At 41.4% G+C, this 19,532-nt stretch overlaps 1 protein-coding gene across 6 annotated transcripts in view; it reads left to right on the top strand.

The window, feature by feature from the left end:
• LOC125636078 (phosphatidylinositol 3,4,5-trisphosphate 3-phosphatase TPTE2) overlaps nt 1–13,461 on the top strand; it is a 42,550-nt gene extending 29,089 nt beyond the window's left edge. For all 6 annotated transcript variants that reach the window (XM_075128223.1, XM_075128205.1, XM_048848650.2 and 3 more), the window contains 12 exons: nt 1,377–1,440; nt 2,441–2,505; nt 3,180–3,240; nt 4,164–4,245; nt 4,341–4,429; nt 6,121–6,182; nt 7,394–7,474; nt 8,438–8,543; nt 9,441–9,538; nt 10,025–10,120; nt 10,760–10,830; nt 13,199–13,461. In XM_075128223.1, coding sequence (XP_074984324.1) covers nt 1,377–1,440; nt 2,441–2,505; nt 3,180–3,240; nt 4,164–4,245; nt 4,341–4,429; nt 6,121–6,182; nt 7,394–7,474; nt 8,438–8,543; nt 9,441–9,538; nt 10,025–10,120; nt 10,760–10,830; nt 13,199–13,301 — 978 coding nt within the window. In that variant the 3' untranslated portion in view covers nt 13,302–13,461. The remainder of the gene's footprint in view (nt 1–1,376; nt 1,441–2,440; nt 2,506–3,179; nt 3,241–4,163; nt 4,246–4,340; nt 4,430–6,120; nt 6,183–7,393; nt 7,475–8,437; nt 8,544–9,440; nt 9,539–10,024; nt 10,121–10,759; nt 10,831–13,198) is intronic.
• Nucleotides 13,462–19,532: the final 6,071 nt, after the last annotated feature.

Genomic DNA, 19,532 nt, shown 5'->3' with positions numbered 1-19,532 from the left:
TTCCTGGTAGCATCTGATATTAAAACTCCATTTCAAAATGTTTAGACATAGCTTTGAATAAAAAGTATTCCTTTTCTTCTCTTCTCCCCTCCCGCAGGACTCTTAATGTAGTGTCAATTTTAACCCAACTTCCATGTGCATTTTTCAGGGAACAAAATCAATACTCCATCAGCATCTTGCTTGTCAAATGTAGACTGAGAAATTTCTAAGATATTTAGATAGCTAGAGTTTACCCTGAGGCATCAAAACTTTTTCTGGAAAAAAAATCTCCAAGACTTTTTTGTGTGTGTGAGAGAGATGCTGTCCCTTACAGCTCAACTTCACTTTAACATCTTAAGTGAGGTATTGCATCCTACTAGGAGTTCAAAGGATTCCCTGGTATCCTTTCATAAAATAAGAGTAACCCTTGTGATCTGCCTAGTGCTTCTCCCTCTAAGGCCTCACTTGCACATGGGAGTGTAGCCCTGATTAAGCAATTGGTGAAGATGCAACAAAGCTGATCTTCATCCCCTCTGTTCCCCCCCCTCCCAGCAGAGAATTGAATCATGGGTTAAATGCTACTTTTTTAACAAATCAGTAATATGATGCAGCATACAACAGTGTGATCCATGTAGACAGTCTCTTCGTGCATTGTCCCACTAACTAGAATAAGGCCTTGATAAGGTCAGCAGCCCCAGTACAGCTATTGCTGGCTACTGATTACTGGATTGAAATAATTCCTGAGCACAAAGCCTGACTAAAATGCAGTTTCTTTTCTGAATTTGTGTGAATGCTGCCGCTGAGTTATTAATGTGAGCCACTTGCTAGTCTTAAGCTTGATCTACACTTAAAACTTATACTAGTGTAGTTACGTTGGTCAGGGGCTGGGGGTGGGGGGACACCCTTGTGACATAGATATGCTGACAAAGCCCCCAGTGTAGACACAACTATGCCAACAGAAATGTGTGTTTGGTGGCATAGCTAATGGCCTTTTGGGGCGGGGGGAGGGGGGTGTTCCTACACCAGCAGAAACAAGGAGGCCGATGGCACCTTAAAGACTAACAGATTTATTTGGGCATAAGCTTTCATAGGCTAGAACCCACTTCATCAGATGCACCAGCAGAAAAACTCCTCCTGTTGATGTATGCTGCTTCTACAAGAGGGAGTTATGCTGGCTATGTCGACATAAGTTCTACAGTGTGTACGTGGCCTAACTATGTACACTTCCACCTGGAGTGGATAGGGAAAGATTGAGGCTCTGCCACTCGTGCTTGGTTACAAAGAGAAACAGTAACCATCTGGACTACTTCACTATTCACCCTTCTAGGCACTCCCTAATCTTTATGGTTCCCTTGACTCTCCTTTCTAACTCCTTCATTTGTCTTTTTGACTGACAGGTCTCGGAAAACAAAAGGCGCTATACAAAAGATGGCTTTGACCTGGACCTTACCTATGTTACTGGTTTGTACAATTTAGGGAACTATTGGTTACTCCAAAGTTAGAGCTGGCTGAAATTTTTCAGCTGAGACTTTTCACCAAAATGCATATTTGGGTCAACGCAATTCATAAGTTTGTCTGTTGGCAAATTGTTTTGGTTGAAAGGAAGAAAATGGAAATTTCAGGTCTTGTGGGTAAAGGCCCAACAGATTTGGGTGCTGGTCTTACAAAAAGACTGAAGAGGAGGTTGTTGTGTTGCCCCTCCCTTACACCTATTGTATAGTTAGTTAGGGTGCTCTCCTGGGATGTGGGAGACCTGCTGTGGAGCAAGGACTTGAACCTGGGTCACCCACATCCGAGGAAAGTGCCCTGACCACAAGCCGTAGTAGTCACCCTGCCCCCACCACAGTTCTTGTGAATCTATCCCTTAACTTGTTGCTTTCGTTTTAAAAATGCCCAAACCATTTTGTTTCAGCTCAAACAATTCTTTCCAATTTCTTTGATTTGCTGAAATGTCCTCACTTGGTTGACTTGAACCAAAATTGGAAAAAAAAAAGTTGTTTTTTTCCAATAACTTATTTGCAGACATCCTATAAGTGCCAGTTTGGGGGTGAGGGGAAGGTGCAAAACTAATCCATTGTCTTAAGCAGGTCTTGTTGTGTAGAGAATAGTGATTGATAACTAGGATTTCCTCTAGGTGGAATATCCATTATTGCAGGGCTGTTAATTTGATAAATATCCTATAATAAATACAGACAGTACACTGGCAGAAAATGTACTTCTTTGTAATTAAAAACCCAAATTTTAAAATCTGGGCTACTGCTGGTGATACAGGCCACACCACAAACAAGTAGTCATACTGTGTAACTAATTCATAACATTAATGGTACTTCCACTCTCAAAGCCACACTTTTTTTTGGATAGCTTTTTGTCTTTTAATAGTGCATAGTAGTTCTTTCAGATTCATCCTCCACTGCCTATTTCCAATTCTTGTGGACTTAACATATACATTTTTCCTCCACAGATCGTATTATTGCAATGTCATTTCCATCATCTGGGAAGCAGTCTTTCTATAGGAATCCTATAAAGGTAAAATATCTCCTAAAATCCCTCCTGCACGTGACTTCAAAACTTAACAGCACTGAATTTGTGTTCCACTTCCAATCCCTTTTCACTAGGTTGAATATGGATCAGATTGGGAATGACTAAACTAGCCTCTGATGGTCTCCAGGAAACCAACTTGTAGTCTGAGGCCAGTCCTTAGTGGGCTTCTGTCCTGAATCACGAGCATAAAAATTAAGGGTGCAGTCTGCCCATCTTGTCCTTGGGGGTTGTACTCTAGCTGCATGATTTGCTACATAAGTGTCTTGAGGTTACCCTAATTTTCTATTATCCATTTAAAGCCTTCCTGAGAAGGTCACTCTTTGCTATCCAGGCTATGTTAAATGGTGATTTATAGAAGAGGCCGTTTTCTCTCTCAAATACAGAATAAGACTAAATGATCACTTAAACTTTACTGAATTAATCATTTTAGGAACTATGTATAAAAACTGGTGGTAGACTGGCTTAGTAGCTAGATGAGAACCTGAACTACTCATTTCTTCTTGTCTCATGGTCTATTGTGAATATAGCCAGCTTCTCCGGTAAGGCGGTATACTGTTTAAGTGGCAGTGGAAATGAAGACTAACTAGTGTGTGTATAGTTTTAAAAAAAAAAGCAGATGTTTGGAGTTAAATATCTATTTCTTATCTTATTTCCTTAAGGAAGTTGCAAGATTCTTGGATACAAAACATAAAGACCACTATACAATCTATAACCTTTGCAGTAAGTATATGTAGCTCCTGGCATGCTGGAGGTTGGGTGGTTCCCACAAAGTGCTTCATAGATGTCACTGAAGCTGATTGGTGTAATAGCCTTCTTCAGGCTAAATGAAGGAACAATTAAATGCTCCTTCATTTAGTGATAGCCAAAGCAGTGGAAAACATCCCACTATGGACTGACAAAGTGGCAGCTGGGGATTAACTGCTGCAGCTATGTATCTGAGGGCTTGTCTCAGTTTACAGCACTAAGTCAGAAGCGGCCAAAAAGCATGAAACTAGGAGACAGTATCAAAAAGCATGGGTACGGTGGCTGTGAGAGCATTTTTGGGTAGAGTGCTGGCTAGAAGGGCATGCTTGGACTTGTGAGAGGCAACTGCCTCCCATTGTTGGATCCTCCTGTGTTCAGGGAAACAGGACTTTGTACATTCTTTGCAGACAAACAGGATTGCATCAAAAAAAAATGGAAATTGGCTAGCCACTTGGCCAAAGGGGGGTTACGGACAATCAGATCATGAGAACCAACATCAGTTCAGCCAACCAGTTAGAATAGAGAAGATCAAGCTAAAAGGGTCATGACTTTGAAAACTGGCCTCTCGCTTTTTACCACCACAAATCACTGTTGCAACTGATAACAGTTGGTGGGAGTCCTTTGGGCCCTCCATGAACTGAGGGTGCAAAATTGCAGATGCAAAATAAGAAGCTGGCCTTCGAAGTTAGGCCTGATCCAGATCTACTTAAATTGAATTGTGAATCTATTCATTCAGTAGTACTGTCCGAAAAAGACTCCAGTAGATAGTCTCAGCTGCTATTCCACCATCTTTAAAACACAGGCAGAGAAAATAGCTTGACTTTAAATAACAAATTGTAGAAGTAACTTACCAGAACTCTAAACTAGTTTTAATCTGGAGTGTTTGATTTTTTTTGTAGGTGAAAAAGGTTATGACCCTGTGTACTTCCATTACAGGGTGGAGAGAGTCTTTATTGATGACCACAATGTCCCCAGCCTAGAGTAAGTCATATGCTAGTGTTTCTGCAGCCCAACAACAATACTAGGCATAAAACAAGCTCTGACTACGCTGAAATTCATATGCTGCTTTTATCTAGGGACATGCTGAAATTTACTGCCAATGTGCGTGCGTGGATGAAACAGGATGAAAAGAACATCATAGCAATTCACTGTAAAGGAGGCAAGGGTAAGAGAACAAGTACTGTAGCAAAGAAGGGATTGGAAAACATAGGAGTATCCTAATTAAAATGGTGTGAAGCTTAAAGTTTAAAACGCATTCATTTCTTTCTTGCCTAAATTTCCAATGCAAGTATTTGATCATGGGATAGCTTAGATTTCCATCCAGTCAAATAACAGGCATGTTAATAACTACTCTGCACTTCATATACCTTTCATCAGAGACTCTCAAAAACCCTTTACAAAGGATAATTTTCAAAAACTCCTAATGTTGGATTGAGATTGATTTACTCAACAGATGGGCCTAACAAATATTTATTAAGGCAAAACACTCAGCAAGTGAGTGGAAAAGCTCATTAGGACAATCTCATCTGTCACCTCTAGTGCTGGACAATACAGCTTCAACCTGCCTTTGTAACACAAACTTATAAATAACATAAAGTTATCCTATACCTGTGTTAGTCTCCCACTTCCATGTTACCTCTCCTCCCCAATCAGTAGTTCAAACCAGTCTCTCCCCCCCCCACCCCCCCCAAGCTTTAGGGTTACTCTTTTCTTTTCACAGATATGATTCTGCAATTCCTTAAACATAAGAAGTTCTGCTTATGCTGTTAAATGTTCGGCCAGGCTCTTAAAATCCACAGCAGGCTTCTGTGAGACCTAAATATGCCTTTGCTCCCAGTCAGGGATGCGGGAACAATTTGTATAGTGGGGGTGCTGAGAGCTATTGAACCAAACTGTAAACCCTGTATGTAATGGAATCCACTTCAAGCCAGGAGATTGGCAGCACCCCTAGTTCCAGCACATAAGTCCTATTTTCAGAAGTGACCTAAGCAGTTAAGGCACTTTGAAAACTTTATCGTATGGCTCACAACACTAAGACCATCAATTTTCTTCAGAAGGGAAGAGTGGCGCAGAGAGGCTTGCTGCAGTCTAGAGTCACTGGGTATAGAACCCAGATCTTCCCCCTGTACCAGTTCCCAGTCTGCTGCTAGCCACATGCTTCCTATATCCAATTGTTTGCTTTAATAAGTTTGCATATTGAAGGTTTACTGGCATCTTGTATTTGAATTTCTCTTGTACAACTTTAAAATTTGTTCAAAAGCATGTGCCTAAAATTAAGCATCTAAGAGGATAAACTTGTCAAAATAACTGAGCACCTAACAGCTCTCATTGAAATCAGTGAGCTGCGGGGTGCTTGGCACTCTGAAAATCAGACATCTGCTTTTGAAAATGCTGGCTTCAATATTTTGATCTGTGTGCCTTCATGTGGCAGTTCTCCCCTTGTCAGGACATCCCTGTGGAGAAGTAACCCTCAGTAACACTGTAGAATGGCTGGTAGCGTGATCCTGGGGTTTTGAGGTATATTTGGCATCTCAAATTAAACAGAGGTCTGAGAAGTACTGGCCATCTTGCTGTAGTTCATAGTAAAGCTGCAGAGAGGAATTACTGGGGGACATTCTTAAAGGAGGAATTAGCAGAACTAGGAAAATACAAATCTGTAGAAACTACTTTGCAAAAGCACATCTTATTTTAACTCCGTGTTGAATCCTGTCTAAGATCGTACTCTAGTTTCTACTCTATATATGTATGTGGCTTTTGTCGAGAGTTTAAATTTAAATCTTACATGTTGACTGTCATGTATGTCCCCAAATACTGTGATATACTAGTAGTGTTTGTTTTTTCTCCTTTCTAATACAGGCAGGACTGGAACAATGGTTTGCACTTGGCTCATTGACAGTGACCAGTTTGAGAGTGCAAAGGTATGAGGGAAAAATCAATATTAGCAGTTTCTTAGATTTGCTCTTATGTTAGGCTCCGGAAAGATGAGTCCTCTTCTGACCATGTGTATTGACTAGGGAGAGGCCCTTTACAAAACACATGCCTCATTCTCCATGGAGAGCGTAAGCCACTTTTAAAAGGTGTTGCCAAATGTGGTGATGGTTCATATGGTTAAATGTTCATAATTTGAGGGAATGGAAAATGGCAGTGAGGAAGAATGGGAAGAGACTGACTGGATTATGTTGAGATGATACCAGCCATGGAAGCATTTGATTGGGCTGTCAAAATGACTTTAAAAAAAAAAAAATTGATAACTGGGAATTTAAGCTTAATATCTTACTCTAAAGCAAGGCCTGCTCAAAGTTTGGGTCATTTTAAGATTTGATACTATTTATCCCTATTATCATGCACCTGTGTGGAGAGTGGAAGCGCACCTCCCTTTAGAACTTGCCATTCTTGAAGAGGAGACTTGCCACTTAGAGGTATAGTTCATAATTAAAAGCAGGTCCTCTGCTGCTGTAATGCAGCATCGCTGGATTTGTGGCCCTAGTGCATGGATGGCAAAAAAAATGCCATGTGTATGAATCACCTGCATCTGTATGAGGATCATCAAAATTGATGTACTGGGATAAGCTTCTCTTGTACAAGGTAGTTTTACAGACTTCTCTCCAATATTAGTTTGAATGTCTGCAAATTGTGGGGGTTTTTTGTTGTGTCTTTCTCTCTCTCCCCCCCCTTCAAAAACTGTGTGCTGATTGAGCTTGGTCCCTGGAACCCATCTGTGGTATTTTTCTGGAGTGTGAGATTTTTATTTGAGGGTGATTGAGACAGATTGGGAGTAAAAAGGAGGGTTTTTAACAAGGTCTGGGTTCTCTAAATTTCTGATGTTTGCTTTAGTAAAACCACTTAAATACTGTCATTTTCTGACTAGCAAATTCTTGTCCACCTTGAAATGTTCTGTCACAATAGGGATTGACTAGTCCTTGTGTTTCTAGTACCAACTCACTCTAGCTTCCAAAGCAGCTGTTCTCCAACATTGGTTTGGACTCTTTCAAGCCTTTTACCACTGTTCACATCTGATACTTTTTGGGTTTTAGTCTTCAGTTATAACTGTATAATAGCACAAACTTCATTGTGAGCCAGCTGCAAAATTTGTCCTGTTGCTTCATTTGAAACTGACTCTTATATGTAGGAGAGCTTGGACTATTTTGGGGAGAGGCGAACTGATAAAAGTACAAGTTCCAAATTTCAAGGAGTTGAAACACCATCCCAGGTAAGAGCCTAAACAAAGTGAGAGGATTGTGGAGGGTGAGTTAGATCAAAAAGCACATTAAACAATTACACAGTGGATTTTTAAATGTAATAGATGGAAGAACCAGAATTGAAGTACTTTCCACAGTTCAGTTGAGAACTTCCAAACTTCTGTGCCGTATGTCTGGGTAATGTGCTTTTTAGGAACTTAATGACTTCCCTCTACTAGTTGGGAAGTTCCCCAAAGAAGAGGGCCTTCTCCTGTAGCTCTAACAAATGTGCTTGGCGGGGGTGGGGGGAGGAGAAAAGAGGCAGAGACTTAAATAGAAGTTCAATACCTAGCACTTAATGTTAACCATGTGTTGAACAAATGATGCTCAGAACTAGAGCTAGCTGGAAAACAGAAATCACTTTTTCTGCAAAAAAATTTGTTTCTAATTTTTTGTGCTCAACAGGACAAAGTCCAAAACAGCATTTAAAAAAAAAAGTGGGAAGGGATTTAAGGGAAAAATACCATTTTGGAAGAATGGAAATGAAAGGTTTTTTTGCCTTCCAGCTTCCCACGTGGAAGTAAGGCCCTTATCAATTTCATTCACTTTTTGCCTGACTCAAAGTAAATGAAGTTGACAAGGGCCTTCTAGAAGGCCAGACAGTAAGCTGCTGTTTCAAACTCAGATTTCTGAGAAGAGGGCACTGTCCATCAGAAGACTGCTGACCAACTACTCAACACACACTTAAGGCTTTTGTTGGACAAGTGTTAATACTATTTTACAGATGGGAGTGGGGGAAACTGGCACAGATTGTTACTTCTCCAAGGCCATGCAGAGCAAACTATGGCAAAAATGGGATTGAAATTGTGGAAATTTCTGTCTGTTAGCTTACTTTGCCACTTCTCCCTTATCGGTCACTGAAAGCAACAGGGAATGTCTGTGCCAGATGTGGCAAGGACCATATTTAACATAGGCAGCTTTATTTTGCATTGCAGAGTAGGTATGTTGGGTATTATGAAATCCTGAAGAACAAGTATAACTTGAAACTCCCACCGGAGAGACGACTCAAAATAAAGAACATCAAAATCTACTCTATTAATGGTAAGAATTAATACAAATTATATAGACACTTCAGTATTTCTTTTTTTTTTTTCTGCCCTGGTTTTGGCATATTTTCCAGGTCACTTTTATTTCAATTCTGTATTCCTACATCTATATATTGAGTGCACTACAGACACCTTACTTGGGTCAGAATTACTAGAATAAGTGTGTGGTTAAAAAAAAAAAACACAAAACCCTTGAGTGGTGAGATGTGCCTTGCTGTTTCATGAAGCCAGATAAAACGTAATGAAATTCTATATAAATGTAAACTCAAGTTCTTTGTAACTCAGTTGCAAGCAAAATGAACACCTTCTGTGACCGTGCCCTTTTAAAATGGATTCTTTCTGCCTGGCTGTTTGTTTTCAGTGATGGTTTATTCCCTCCAACTGGCATTAGAACGGGGAGGGGTACTGTGAGATGCATGCATTTAGGGACTAGAATTCTTCAGCCGATAAGTGACCATGATATATCTGGCATGGATCAAATGCTTTCAAGTGTGCTTCTGAGTCTGATATCTGAACAGCCTTTGCAGAGAAGCCAAGAACTGAAGTTCAGGTGCTCACCCCTGAGGAACCTTATACTGCTGTTGCTCCATGTATATTCTGTGGCTAGAGGAATTGATTTCCAGGGTGGTTTGTTCAACAATTTCCTATAGATACTTTTCAAAGCATGATTCTCTTATGCCTACTAAGGAAGACTTATTTTGGTTGCCTTTTTTCTACTGTCTTCCAGAAAGTTCCACATAAAAACTACTTTAACACTGAAGACAGCGAATTTATTATCGTTATAGGACAGTTCATGGGGTTGATTGTATCCTGTTCTATTTAACTACTTATTGTTCCAGCTCTATAATTTAAAGATCAAAGCCTAGCATAATACAACTTTGATTCCTTCTAGGAGTTGGAAAAGGCAATGGAAGTGATCTTAAAGTACAGATAATTATGAAAAGGAAAGTTGTATTCCATTGTGTTTGTGCCACTCAAGAAAACTGTAGGGTAAGAACTCTAATGGAGGTGTCTGACTAAAATGTCTTCACAATACTGAACTTGAGCACACTTTACTAAATCCATTACATCTGTTGGTTTTCGTGGGAAAATATTGGATGTAAGAAATTTCTCTCACTTTCTGATAAGGAAATTTACCAATACTAGTAAATAGAACACTCAGTTTTATTTCTTGCACATCTTCGTGTGACTTGGAGCTCACAAGTTTTTCACAGGACAAAAGGAATGTGGATTTCCCAGGAAACTAACGGGATGATTAGATCAGTTTGTAAAACTGAGTTCCTTGGCAACAGGAGGGCAACAGTCAATCATTTTCCTTATCTTCACTGTAGAGCCTTTAACCATCAGTAATTGGGTATTGTCATATAAGCCACTGTAACTTAGTAGTGGAACGCTGTTAATTGGCACTGCTAGATTTGTGTGCATTTTATTTTCAGTTTGAAAACAGTTACTCCAAACAGTTCTGTTTTTCTTCAGTTATTTTTTGATGCTGAAAATGACTTTGCAGTAATTGGCTTGGAAGACTGTCCTGTAATAAGCGGTGATGTGAAAGTCAGATTTGAATCACAAACTGTAAGTATAGTGGAATAAAAACTGCATATTTCTGGTACACTTCCAACTTTGAGATGTAAGATATGTATACATCTGTTGGTATTGTAAATAATTGGCATCCATGTGAAAACTCCCTGTGTAGGACAAGTCTCGCCTTGATTCAAAAGTATTTCTTCTGATGAAGGTAGACCCTTCATAGCAAGTAATCGCAAATGTGCGAGTACAAGTGTTCAGCACTTACGTGACTGCTTCTCTCTCCATGACCTTGTGCTGTGACACATCTAGTAACTTCAGACTATGTACTGTAGCTCCTAAGTCTACTCTCAAGACCAGGAGGCACACGGGCAATTCCTGCTCTTGTTGTAACTTGCTTTGGCGATCTCATTTGTTGCTTTCTTCTTTACAGTGTAATGAAGGCAACACACAGACCTGCATCCTCTTTCATTGACCTGACTGTAAAATTCCAGCTAAAGTTAATTATGTGAGACTGTTTTGATGTGGGTGATCAGCAACAGCCCCTCATCAAGTTTTCAGGGTTGTGTGTTCCTGTCTGTTCTGCCAAGGAACGAGCATAGTTTAGTACAGCACAGATTGATTCTTAAACTTTGTTTTAAAAGCAAATATATAAAATATCCTAAACACAATTTTGCTTATCTTTAGGATCTTCCAAAAGGCTATGATGACTGCCCATTCTTCTTCTGGTTCAACACCTCTTTTATAGAAAATAACAGGTAAGATGTAATACACCAGGACAATCAGAGTGGCAAGTCCATAATGCTACTATCTTCAGTGTGTGAACAAATCTTAATAGATTTATGGAGAATCTTAAACATCCAGAAGAATAAAATGTCTACTTCAAAACCTTCAAGAAGAGGTCCCCAAACTGTGGGGTGTGCCCCCCCAGGGGTGTGTGGAGGAACATCCAGCGGGGGGAGGAGAATGTGGCAGGGCCTGGGCCAGCCCGCACAGAAGGCAAGGAAGGCGCATCCCCCAGCCCTGCTCTGGTCCTGTCCCCGGCTCCATGCCAGCCCCCCAGCCTCAGCTGTGGCTCCATTCCCAGCCCAGGGGCAAGGCTGGGAGTGGAGCCACACCTGGTCACAGACCTGGCTGTTGGCCCCACTGCCAGCCTTGGTCCCTGGCCACGGCCCAGCTCCCTTACCCTTGGCTGCACCCCCCGCCCAAATCTGAGCTGTGGCCCTGCTCCCAGCCCCCAGGGGCCCACAGATGGGTAAGGGGGGGTGCGACCTTCAAAAGTTTGGGGACCGCTACCTTGGAGTTTAACCCTTTGATAGGTAATAACAGTGCAATAAGTTGGAAACATGCAGTGTTTTGGCCTTAAGCCATGATTTGGGAACAAACTCTCAGCATTTTGTAGGCGTAAAGCAAGGTGTACTAGACAGATCTGAAGAGATCCTTACCTTAAATAGCATCGTCTAAGTCTCATGCAAATCCAGGAAACTGATCTTTGTAGCATTCCACATGACTAAGTATTGAAGCTGAATGTTTAGTTTAAAATAAACTAACTCCTTTTGTGTGCTGCTTTCCTTAATTATCTCAAATGTGATAGTAGGAACCTTGTCTTCATACTTGTATAGCATCAGTATTTGGGTGCTTTCCACACAAATATTGGAGCCTTAGCATGCTCTTGGCAAATGCTTCTAACTTAAGCAAGGTCTCTAGTTAGCACTACCAGAGGCTTAAGGTAACTTACAATTTGCCACCATGGTGGCAAACTTGGGAGGGAAGGCTGTGGGGAAAACTGTCTTGTCACCATTCCCTGCATGTGGAAGCTGGTGGTCATCTGGGCCGTATATACACTAGTGATTCTTAAACCTGACAGATATGATTTAAACAATAGCTGCACTAAGGCTTATTACCCTAAATAGGCAATAATTACTGTTAACAGATTTTAGAAGTATTTAATAATGGTGCTCTTCCTTTTGTGAAGTGAGGTGAACTGAAATGTCCTTTCCTTACCATTACACAACCTAAATATTTCATGGACAATGGCAGGGTAAGGGTAAATCTGTCCTTTGTATTGTCTCTACATTAGACACCATAAAACCCACTGAGGAGTTGGTTATGTCTTGAGCTACCTGAATTACTTGAGATGATTTAGACACCTACCAGAACACCTTTCTCTTGGCTGGGGGAAGACACACATGTCCCTCTGGCACTCTGGTGTGAAACGCTTGTGTGTGCTTAAATCTTAGTGCTGTCACTAATCAGGGATTTCTGGCAGTAAAGATTGCACTTGCACTGCAGCGTAATGTCTACTGTCCAGCTAAACAAATGCTTGTTTGGCACTCTTCAGTAAAATGTCTAATAAAACACAACAGTGGGAAGGAAGCCTAAGATGCGTCCTTGAGGGATTATCAGCCATGAAGAGAGTTGATATAAGGATAGGTGATCCTGGTTAAAAGGATATTTTTAAAGCCTTTCATGGCTCGATTAAATGAAAAGCTAAAAATGATCATGGCTGCAGAAACAGAGCTGAAAACTTAATTTGGATTTACCACCACAGGGGTGAGGTAAGAGAAGCACTCATGCTCTTTCAAATGAGGTTCAAATCCTCAAATATCTAAGTCACTGTCCCATAGAGCTCTTCCAAATTTGGGATAAATCACATATCTGCAGCTGCTTTTTTTTTTCTTGTGACATTGGAGGAGTTAAATTTTATTGTATTAATTTATTTTTTAGTGATCACCAAAAAGCAAAATGATACTTAGGCAAAAATTTTGACCCTGAACTTGCAACTGATACCCATTTATCCCCAAATATGGCTGGTGCTTGTCATAAAGCACCAGCCATAAAGCTAATAGTCACCTTGCTAATAGGATTGTTTGTATAGTTCATTTTATGGCTGAACTTGGTTTTCTCTCACCTGTCTTAACCATGGAATGTTTGTCTAAATGGTGTAATGCATTTGGTTAGCCAACTCTTTAGTGTGTGGAAGTAAACCAAAAATATTCAAAACTTGAAACAAATTCTTAGCTCTCATGTTTCACTTCCTTTTCAAGCCTACTTTCATATCCTACATAAGAGGGCAGCATGTTTGAACTGTAGAATAACTAAACAGATGACCATTCTATTTTCCAGGCTTTACCTTCCTAGAAATGAGTTGGATAATCCCCATAAATCAAAAATGTGGAAAATCTACAGGGAGAAGTTTGCTGTGGAGTTGAACTTTGTAGAACCATGAAGTTGTCAGCATTTGTTTAAAAAGAATTGATCTTTCCCTCAAAGAATCATGGTTGGTCTTCACCAATATAGAGGCATTTTGAGTCTCCTTCATGTAATTCTTGGTGTATTTGTATGGAGATACAGTATCTCAAAATTAAATGTTGAAACAAGGAAAAATACCTCTTGTATGCACTGTCATGTATAGTTTCTTAGAGTGGCATTCTCTGAAGAATTTAACGTGTTCAACACATTTGTACTATGCATAATGCCAAAACTGAATTTCTTGATCTGAGCACATTCCAATGCTCAATTTTTTTTACAGTATCCACATTTATGAATTAAAAACAAAAAATCCAGAGTTTAAACTCTACACTACCCTAAGCATGCATACTGCTTTACAATCAGTCTTACACAAAATTAGATATAAAATATCAGTGTTATCCTGATAGCTGAGGAACCCTGCAAAAACATGAGACTGTTATCCCCTACAAATGTCTGGAAAACAGTCTTTGTAATAAAGGAAAACCCAAAGCTGTTGAACTGATCTCTGCAGGGGTTTAACTAAACACATGACAAAATAAACAAGAACCCTCACAACTTAAGGGGGCGAGGGTGACATTGGATCTCAAATACATTCTTTCCCACCAAATGAGCTAGCAACTAGTGCACTATGTGCTGATAGAAAAACTAAATCTGAATTTTCTCAGGCCAACTCAATACCCAGAGCAAGGTGGTCTATCTGGCACAGGCCCCAAGGAGCTGGTAGGGCAAAGACAGGCTAGATATGTCAACTCTGGCTGTGCTGGCCAAATGTAACTAGAGACCAAGCTCTTACAAACACCTCACTTCCCCTCTCTGACAGGGAGGTATGTCCTACTGTCTTGGACAGTAACTTACATGTTTCTGATGGTTTTGGAGTTTGAAGTGTTCAAAAAGCTTCCATCCTTTTCAAGTTTGAGACACTCCCTGCTTTCATTTTTAGCTAATTCTTTAACTAAACACATTCTCAGAAGCAGCTCTTGAACAGGAGAATGTGCCTCTACAAAGCTTGCTGCATCAGTCCTCACTTCATTTGAGTGTCAGCTTTATGCTCTCCGAGCTCATGAAAACCAGTCTTAAGCATGACAAGCCTTTACACCGATTGTATCTAGGGTTAGTGCCATGGCAATATGGGCCTTGTAGGTGAAGCTTTTTTTTTTAAACGTGCCATTGGAGCTGAAATCTGAGGAAAGCTTTTGATAGCATCCTCAGTTTGAGATTCAAAGTGCCTATAGGTACTAACAGTGTGATGCAAATATCCCTTTTGATGGGAAAACTGAAGCAGAGGTTGAGTAAGCTGTCAAAGGCTACTGCTGTCAGTCAGGATTAGAACCTGACAGGGTCTGCCGTAGGGTGGGTGACATGGTCAAGGGGGTACCATGTGGCAGCACAGAGGTGCATACGATGCTGGTATAGAGTCAAAACTGCTCCTGGCTGGCAGGGAAGCACCCAGATTTTTCCCTGCTTCCTCCCACTGCAGGAACATGGGACACCACCACCCCAACAATTCTCTGTATTCTGGGGGGGTGGAACAAAGAGCAACAGCAAGGGCTCTGTAACCAGATCACTTTCCCCAGCTGGGCTGTGCTATGAAACAAGCACTAGGAGCTACTGCCCTGCCCTTATTCAACCCAGGTGGGGAAAGTGACCAGGCTGCAGAGAGCACTGATGTTGCTCCTTGCTCCCCCATTCAAGGGGGATAGGGAGGATCAGTTCCAGGGGGAAGGAGTGAGCAGCAGTGTCTGCATCCAGGTCAGTTTCCCCATGGGGGTGTAGGAGGGCAGGATGGGGTGAAGGGGTTAGGGACAAAGGGGTACAGTGCTGGAGTTAGGGGTGAAGGTGGAACCTGGGGAGCCCAAAGGGGCCTGGGGCAATGGGAGGGGCAGCACCAAAATACAAGTTCATCCAGGGCACCTTTCCTTAAGGCTAGCCCTGGAACCTAATCTTGTGCTTGCTTGTGGTGTGCTTTCCACCAGTGATGCTTTAAAGTATAGGGGCTGGTGGAGGTGAAGGACACACTCATGTAAAGAAATGACCACTAAGCAATTGTAAGAGAAAAAGTTTAGGTTGTCTCTAGACAGCAAACAGCCCTTTCTTGCATTTTTCTAAGTGGAAGTAAGGCTATGGAAGCCTCATATTTCCTGGACATCAGTTAATCTGGCTTTTAAATTTCTGTATATGGTACAGAAATGGAAGTTTAAGAGACTTAATGTTAGTGCTGATCCTTTTGCATGGCAGAAGTCTTTGATACTATGACTCAAGCAGCAGGGCTGGACACAGCTACAGAAGTTTTAGAAAGACAGGTGTGAAGGTAGACTCAGCAAGGGCCACTTCTCTCAGCCTAACCACTGAAGTGCCCAGGAGAAGATGAGATGTGAACTATTTGGTAAGTGTTGAAAGACAAGGTTTATGGAAGGCCTACAGCAGCTGAATTCCTACAAATTCAAGGCAGGAGCCTTCACTGGGATATTTAGTGTGAGAACACTAGACATTACAGCAATCTAGGGGATAAATCTGCTTTCATAATAGTAAAACTCTAGAACTAATATAGTTCAGATTCTTAGTAGTCTGACACTTAGCCAGCTAAATGGATTATCTTCTATTCTAACTTGTGATCACAGTTTATGCTAAACTTGGTCCTTTCTATATGTAGGAGTAAAAGGAATCATTTGTGTTCTCCAGTACTTTCCTGTACCTTTGAGTAATAACTCATGACAGTGCAATTAACTTCAAAAAACTTTATTCAAATTTATAATTCCCAAAAGTCACATTCAGCCACTGATTGGACCTTGTAGGCAATGAGGTAGCTGTAGCTTCTACATGTTAAATGGTGACAGGTTTTTTTTTTTTGAGAAAGGGAAATATCAAACACTTTCAGAAGTTAGCTGCAGACACCCAAATATAAAACCTTAAGCCTTAATATAGAAAATGTAGTACTAGGTCTAGTTATTGGGAGCTACATCTGTACTAAGGATGTAGGTCTGTTAACTCCATTGTTCCCCTTGAAGGGTAGTTCACTTTTGAACAGTGATTACAGTAGCTTAATACTTGCTGTCATAACTGCAGAACCCCTAGTGTGACTGGAAAGTGAGTTGAGCTCTATTTGAGGAACAGTATAGCCCTTTTTCCTGTACAAGTACACTGAAGGCTCACAGAGGGGTGAGTAGACAAGTTAGCCTGCAGAATCTCCTCAGTGGTGCAGGAGCCAAACCCACCTGACTTCTAATCTCAACTGACTTTCCCACGCTGGCCATTGCAGTAAGCCATCTTTACTTACAAAGCAAACTTGACCTGGCAGTCAGATGCACACAGTGTTCAGTGATGCCATTTCTAGTACTTAAAGTTGAGGATTAAATGAGCTCTCTCAAATCAGGCTGCAGCGATGGGTGCTACAGGAAGCTATGTAGTATAATAGCTATTTAAATTACTTGACTTAATTTGCTACAGGTAAGGCTGCAGCTTGTCTAGAGGCCAGGTAAGCCACACTTAGGGTAGGCAACTACTGTTTGACCAAAACAGTAGATCATATTTTTTCAATTGGAAAAGCAGATTAATACTTACTGAAGATGGAAGTAGCAAGTAGAATTGTCAAACACTACCACCAACTGGAAGACACACTTAAGTACCCCGCATCCATGCCTGAGACCCAAAATGTGCAAACAATTGTCAGTGTTAGAGGTGCTTTTAAAAGGAATGTGTGAAGTGGGGGAGAAAGGAGGGAAGAGCAGCAGTCTCCTCTTGGCTTGTACTACTGACAGTCTTTTTCACTTTACCAAAGCTTCAGAATCTGGTTTCATTCACAGCTCAAAATGCCTTGTAGAATGCCCAATGGATTCTGAATCTTTCCTGCCCAGAAGAGACCAACTTTTTTGGAACAGGTTCTTCTCCTGAAAACATTAACATTAAATAGAACTAAAACACCTGTTGGCCACTTTGAAAGTAAAACTGCCTGATATATAACTAAAATTTAACCTAGCTGCAGTATATTTTACTAATCTCAGCTCTTAATATTTTAAAACCTACTTTAACTCAAACTGCTTGACTATTTTGACAAACTTGTAATTCACTTTTAAAGTGAAATCAACCTTGTCCCTAGTGCTAGGGGCACAAGGACTACTTGTAATAAGGGGACAACTAACTTCCAGGTATAAAGGACTCTTTCCTTACCAGCCAGTGTACATTCTCTTGTATCATGTTCACCCATATTAGACTAAGCATGAGCACTGCACCAATGTTTAAGGGTTTTCTGCCTTATTAGTTTAACTGAATTGTAGAAGAGCTGGGAAAATTTACAAGTCTTTGCCTCTACTTAAATTTATCCTAGAAAACATTTTTCTCAATTATTAACTAGAAACCCACAACACAGTTAGATTAAAGGATCTGTCATTTAAGTTTTTAATTTGAGCTGTAAGCATTAGACACAGGGCTCTGAGTATATTTTAGTTTCACTGACTGCATAAATAATTTAATTGGGGCTCCAGTATGAGCATTTGTAAATGAAATCCAACATTTTATTTCCATGAATAGTTGGTAACACTACTGCTAGAATATTCACGAAGATGAAGACCAAAGGAATTATGACTAAATACAGGTACAGAGTTGAAACAGCTGCAGTATTCATACTGCTAGATGGAAGTGGTAGTACATAGTTCACACACTGATTTTGTATTAGTCCAACTGAAAACATGCTTTGAAATAGCTTAGTGTCAGCTTCAGTAACTTGACTGTAGTAAAAAGTCTTTGAAAATCCTGCTTCTGCTACACTTATGGCTTGATTTACATCAACTATTGCAAATACAGCTGAAGTTATTTTTAAAAAGGGCAATACTACACCATACAGGACAATTATTACTGACTGAATTAAATCCTATTTTCACTCTTCCACCTGCTATACAATTAACCTAGACGCTACCAACCCAGCTTTCAGCACCTGACTTTCAGTACTATTACTATTTTTTCAAATGAAAATGTACAAGATTTGACAATTACCTTGTAACTTGCATACCATTTTTATGGTTTGACATTATTCCTATATACACTATGCAAGAGCTTAACAAAAGTGACTCCAACTAGCACTGAACTATCTTACATTACAGCAGAGCAGAACAGTATTAAAAAACAAAAAAAGGCAGCTTCAGTTTACTTCCCATGGTGCTCTTTCCTGTGAGGGTGCAAAGGGAAGACTTGGCCAGAATGTGACTGGGGCCAGAGAAGAGGAAGGAATGCCTTGCACTGGTAAACAAACACTCATCCCCTCCCCTAAGAAGCAGCACTATCACCAAGATAGGCTACAGCAGGCTATGGGGTGGGGCTGAGAGGTTTGAGGTGGAGGAGGGCCCTCCGGGCTTGGCTCAAGGGGTTTGGAGAGTGGGAGGGGAATCAGGGCAGGGGCGAGGGGAGACTCTCAGGGGGTGTAGGCTCCGAGCGGCACTTACCTCAAGCGGCTCCCCTGCAGCTCTTATTGGAGTGCATAGAAGCTGGAGCAGGGCCATGCCACAGCTTCCAGGAGCCACATGGTATGGCCCCCTCCAACCCAGCACCCCAGCTGGAGCGGGGCCAAGCTGCGTGGTGTGACCCCCCCGACCCAGAGCAGGGCCGAGCTGCATAGTCCAGCCCCCCCAACCCAGCACCCCGGCTGGAGTGGGACCAAGCTGCTGGTGCGGCCCCCCAACGCAGCGCCTCAGGCAGAGCTCCAGAGCAGGGTCGAGCCACATGGTGCAGCTCGCAGGCTCAGCTTAAAATGGTTTGTGGGCTGGATCTGGCCCATGGGCCATAGTTTGCCCACCCCTGGGCTATAGCTACCCTCATTCTAGCCAAAATGTGAGTGTCCATGAGCATTTGTAAAAGGCTCCAATGACAAGGTGGCGAAAGCATTCCCCTTTGGTAAACACAAAAGCTGACTGGCAGCTATTTTAAGGCCATAGCCTCAAAGAACCTCGGACTTCCACAATGGTAGCAAATATTTAAGGGTATCTACATCCTTTCCTAACCCACTGCATCTGGCCCCAAATCTTGTTCCTTTTGGATTATGATGGCTGAAGTATTACCATTCCTCCAACCATCATTGAGATCAAACTATGGAGCAGGCTCCAGACTGGTACATGTCCTCCACTGAGGCGCCCAGGGGTGGGGGTGGGGGCAGGGGAAGACGGCTCAGGGCGCTGCCCTCACCTGCAGGTACCACCCCCCACAGATCCTATTGGCTGGGAAC

The sequence above is a fragment of the Caretta caretta genome, chromosome 1 (assembly GCF_965140235.1).
Source record: "Caretta caretta isolate rCarCar2 chromosome 1, rCarCar1.hap1, whole genome shotgun sequence".
NCBI classification, from domain to species: Eukaryota; Metazoa; Chordata; order Testudines; family Cheloniidae; genus Caretta; species Caretta caretta.
Note: the sequence above shows the minus strand (reverse complement) of the source record. Positions and strands in the feature narration are given on the sequence as shown.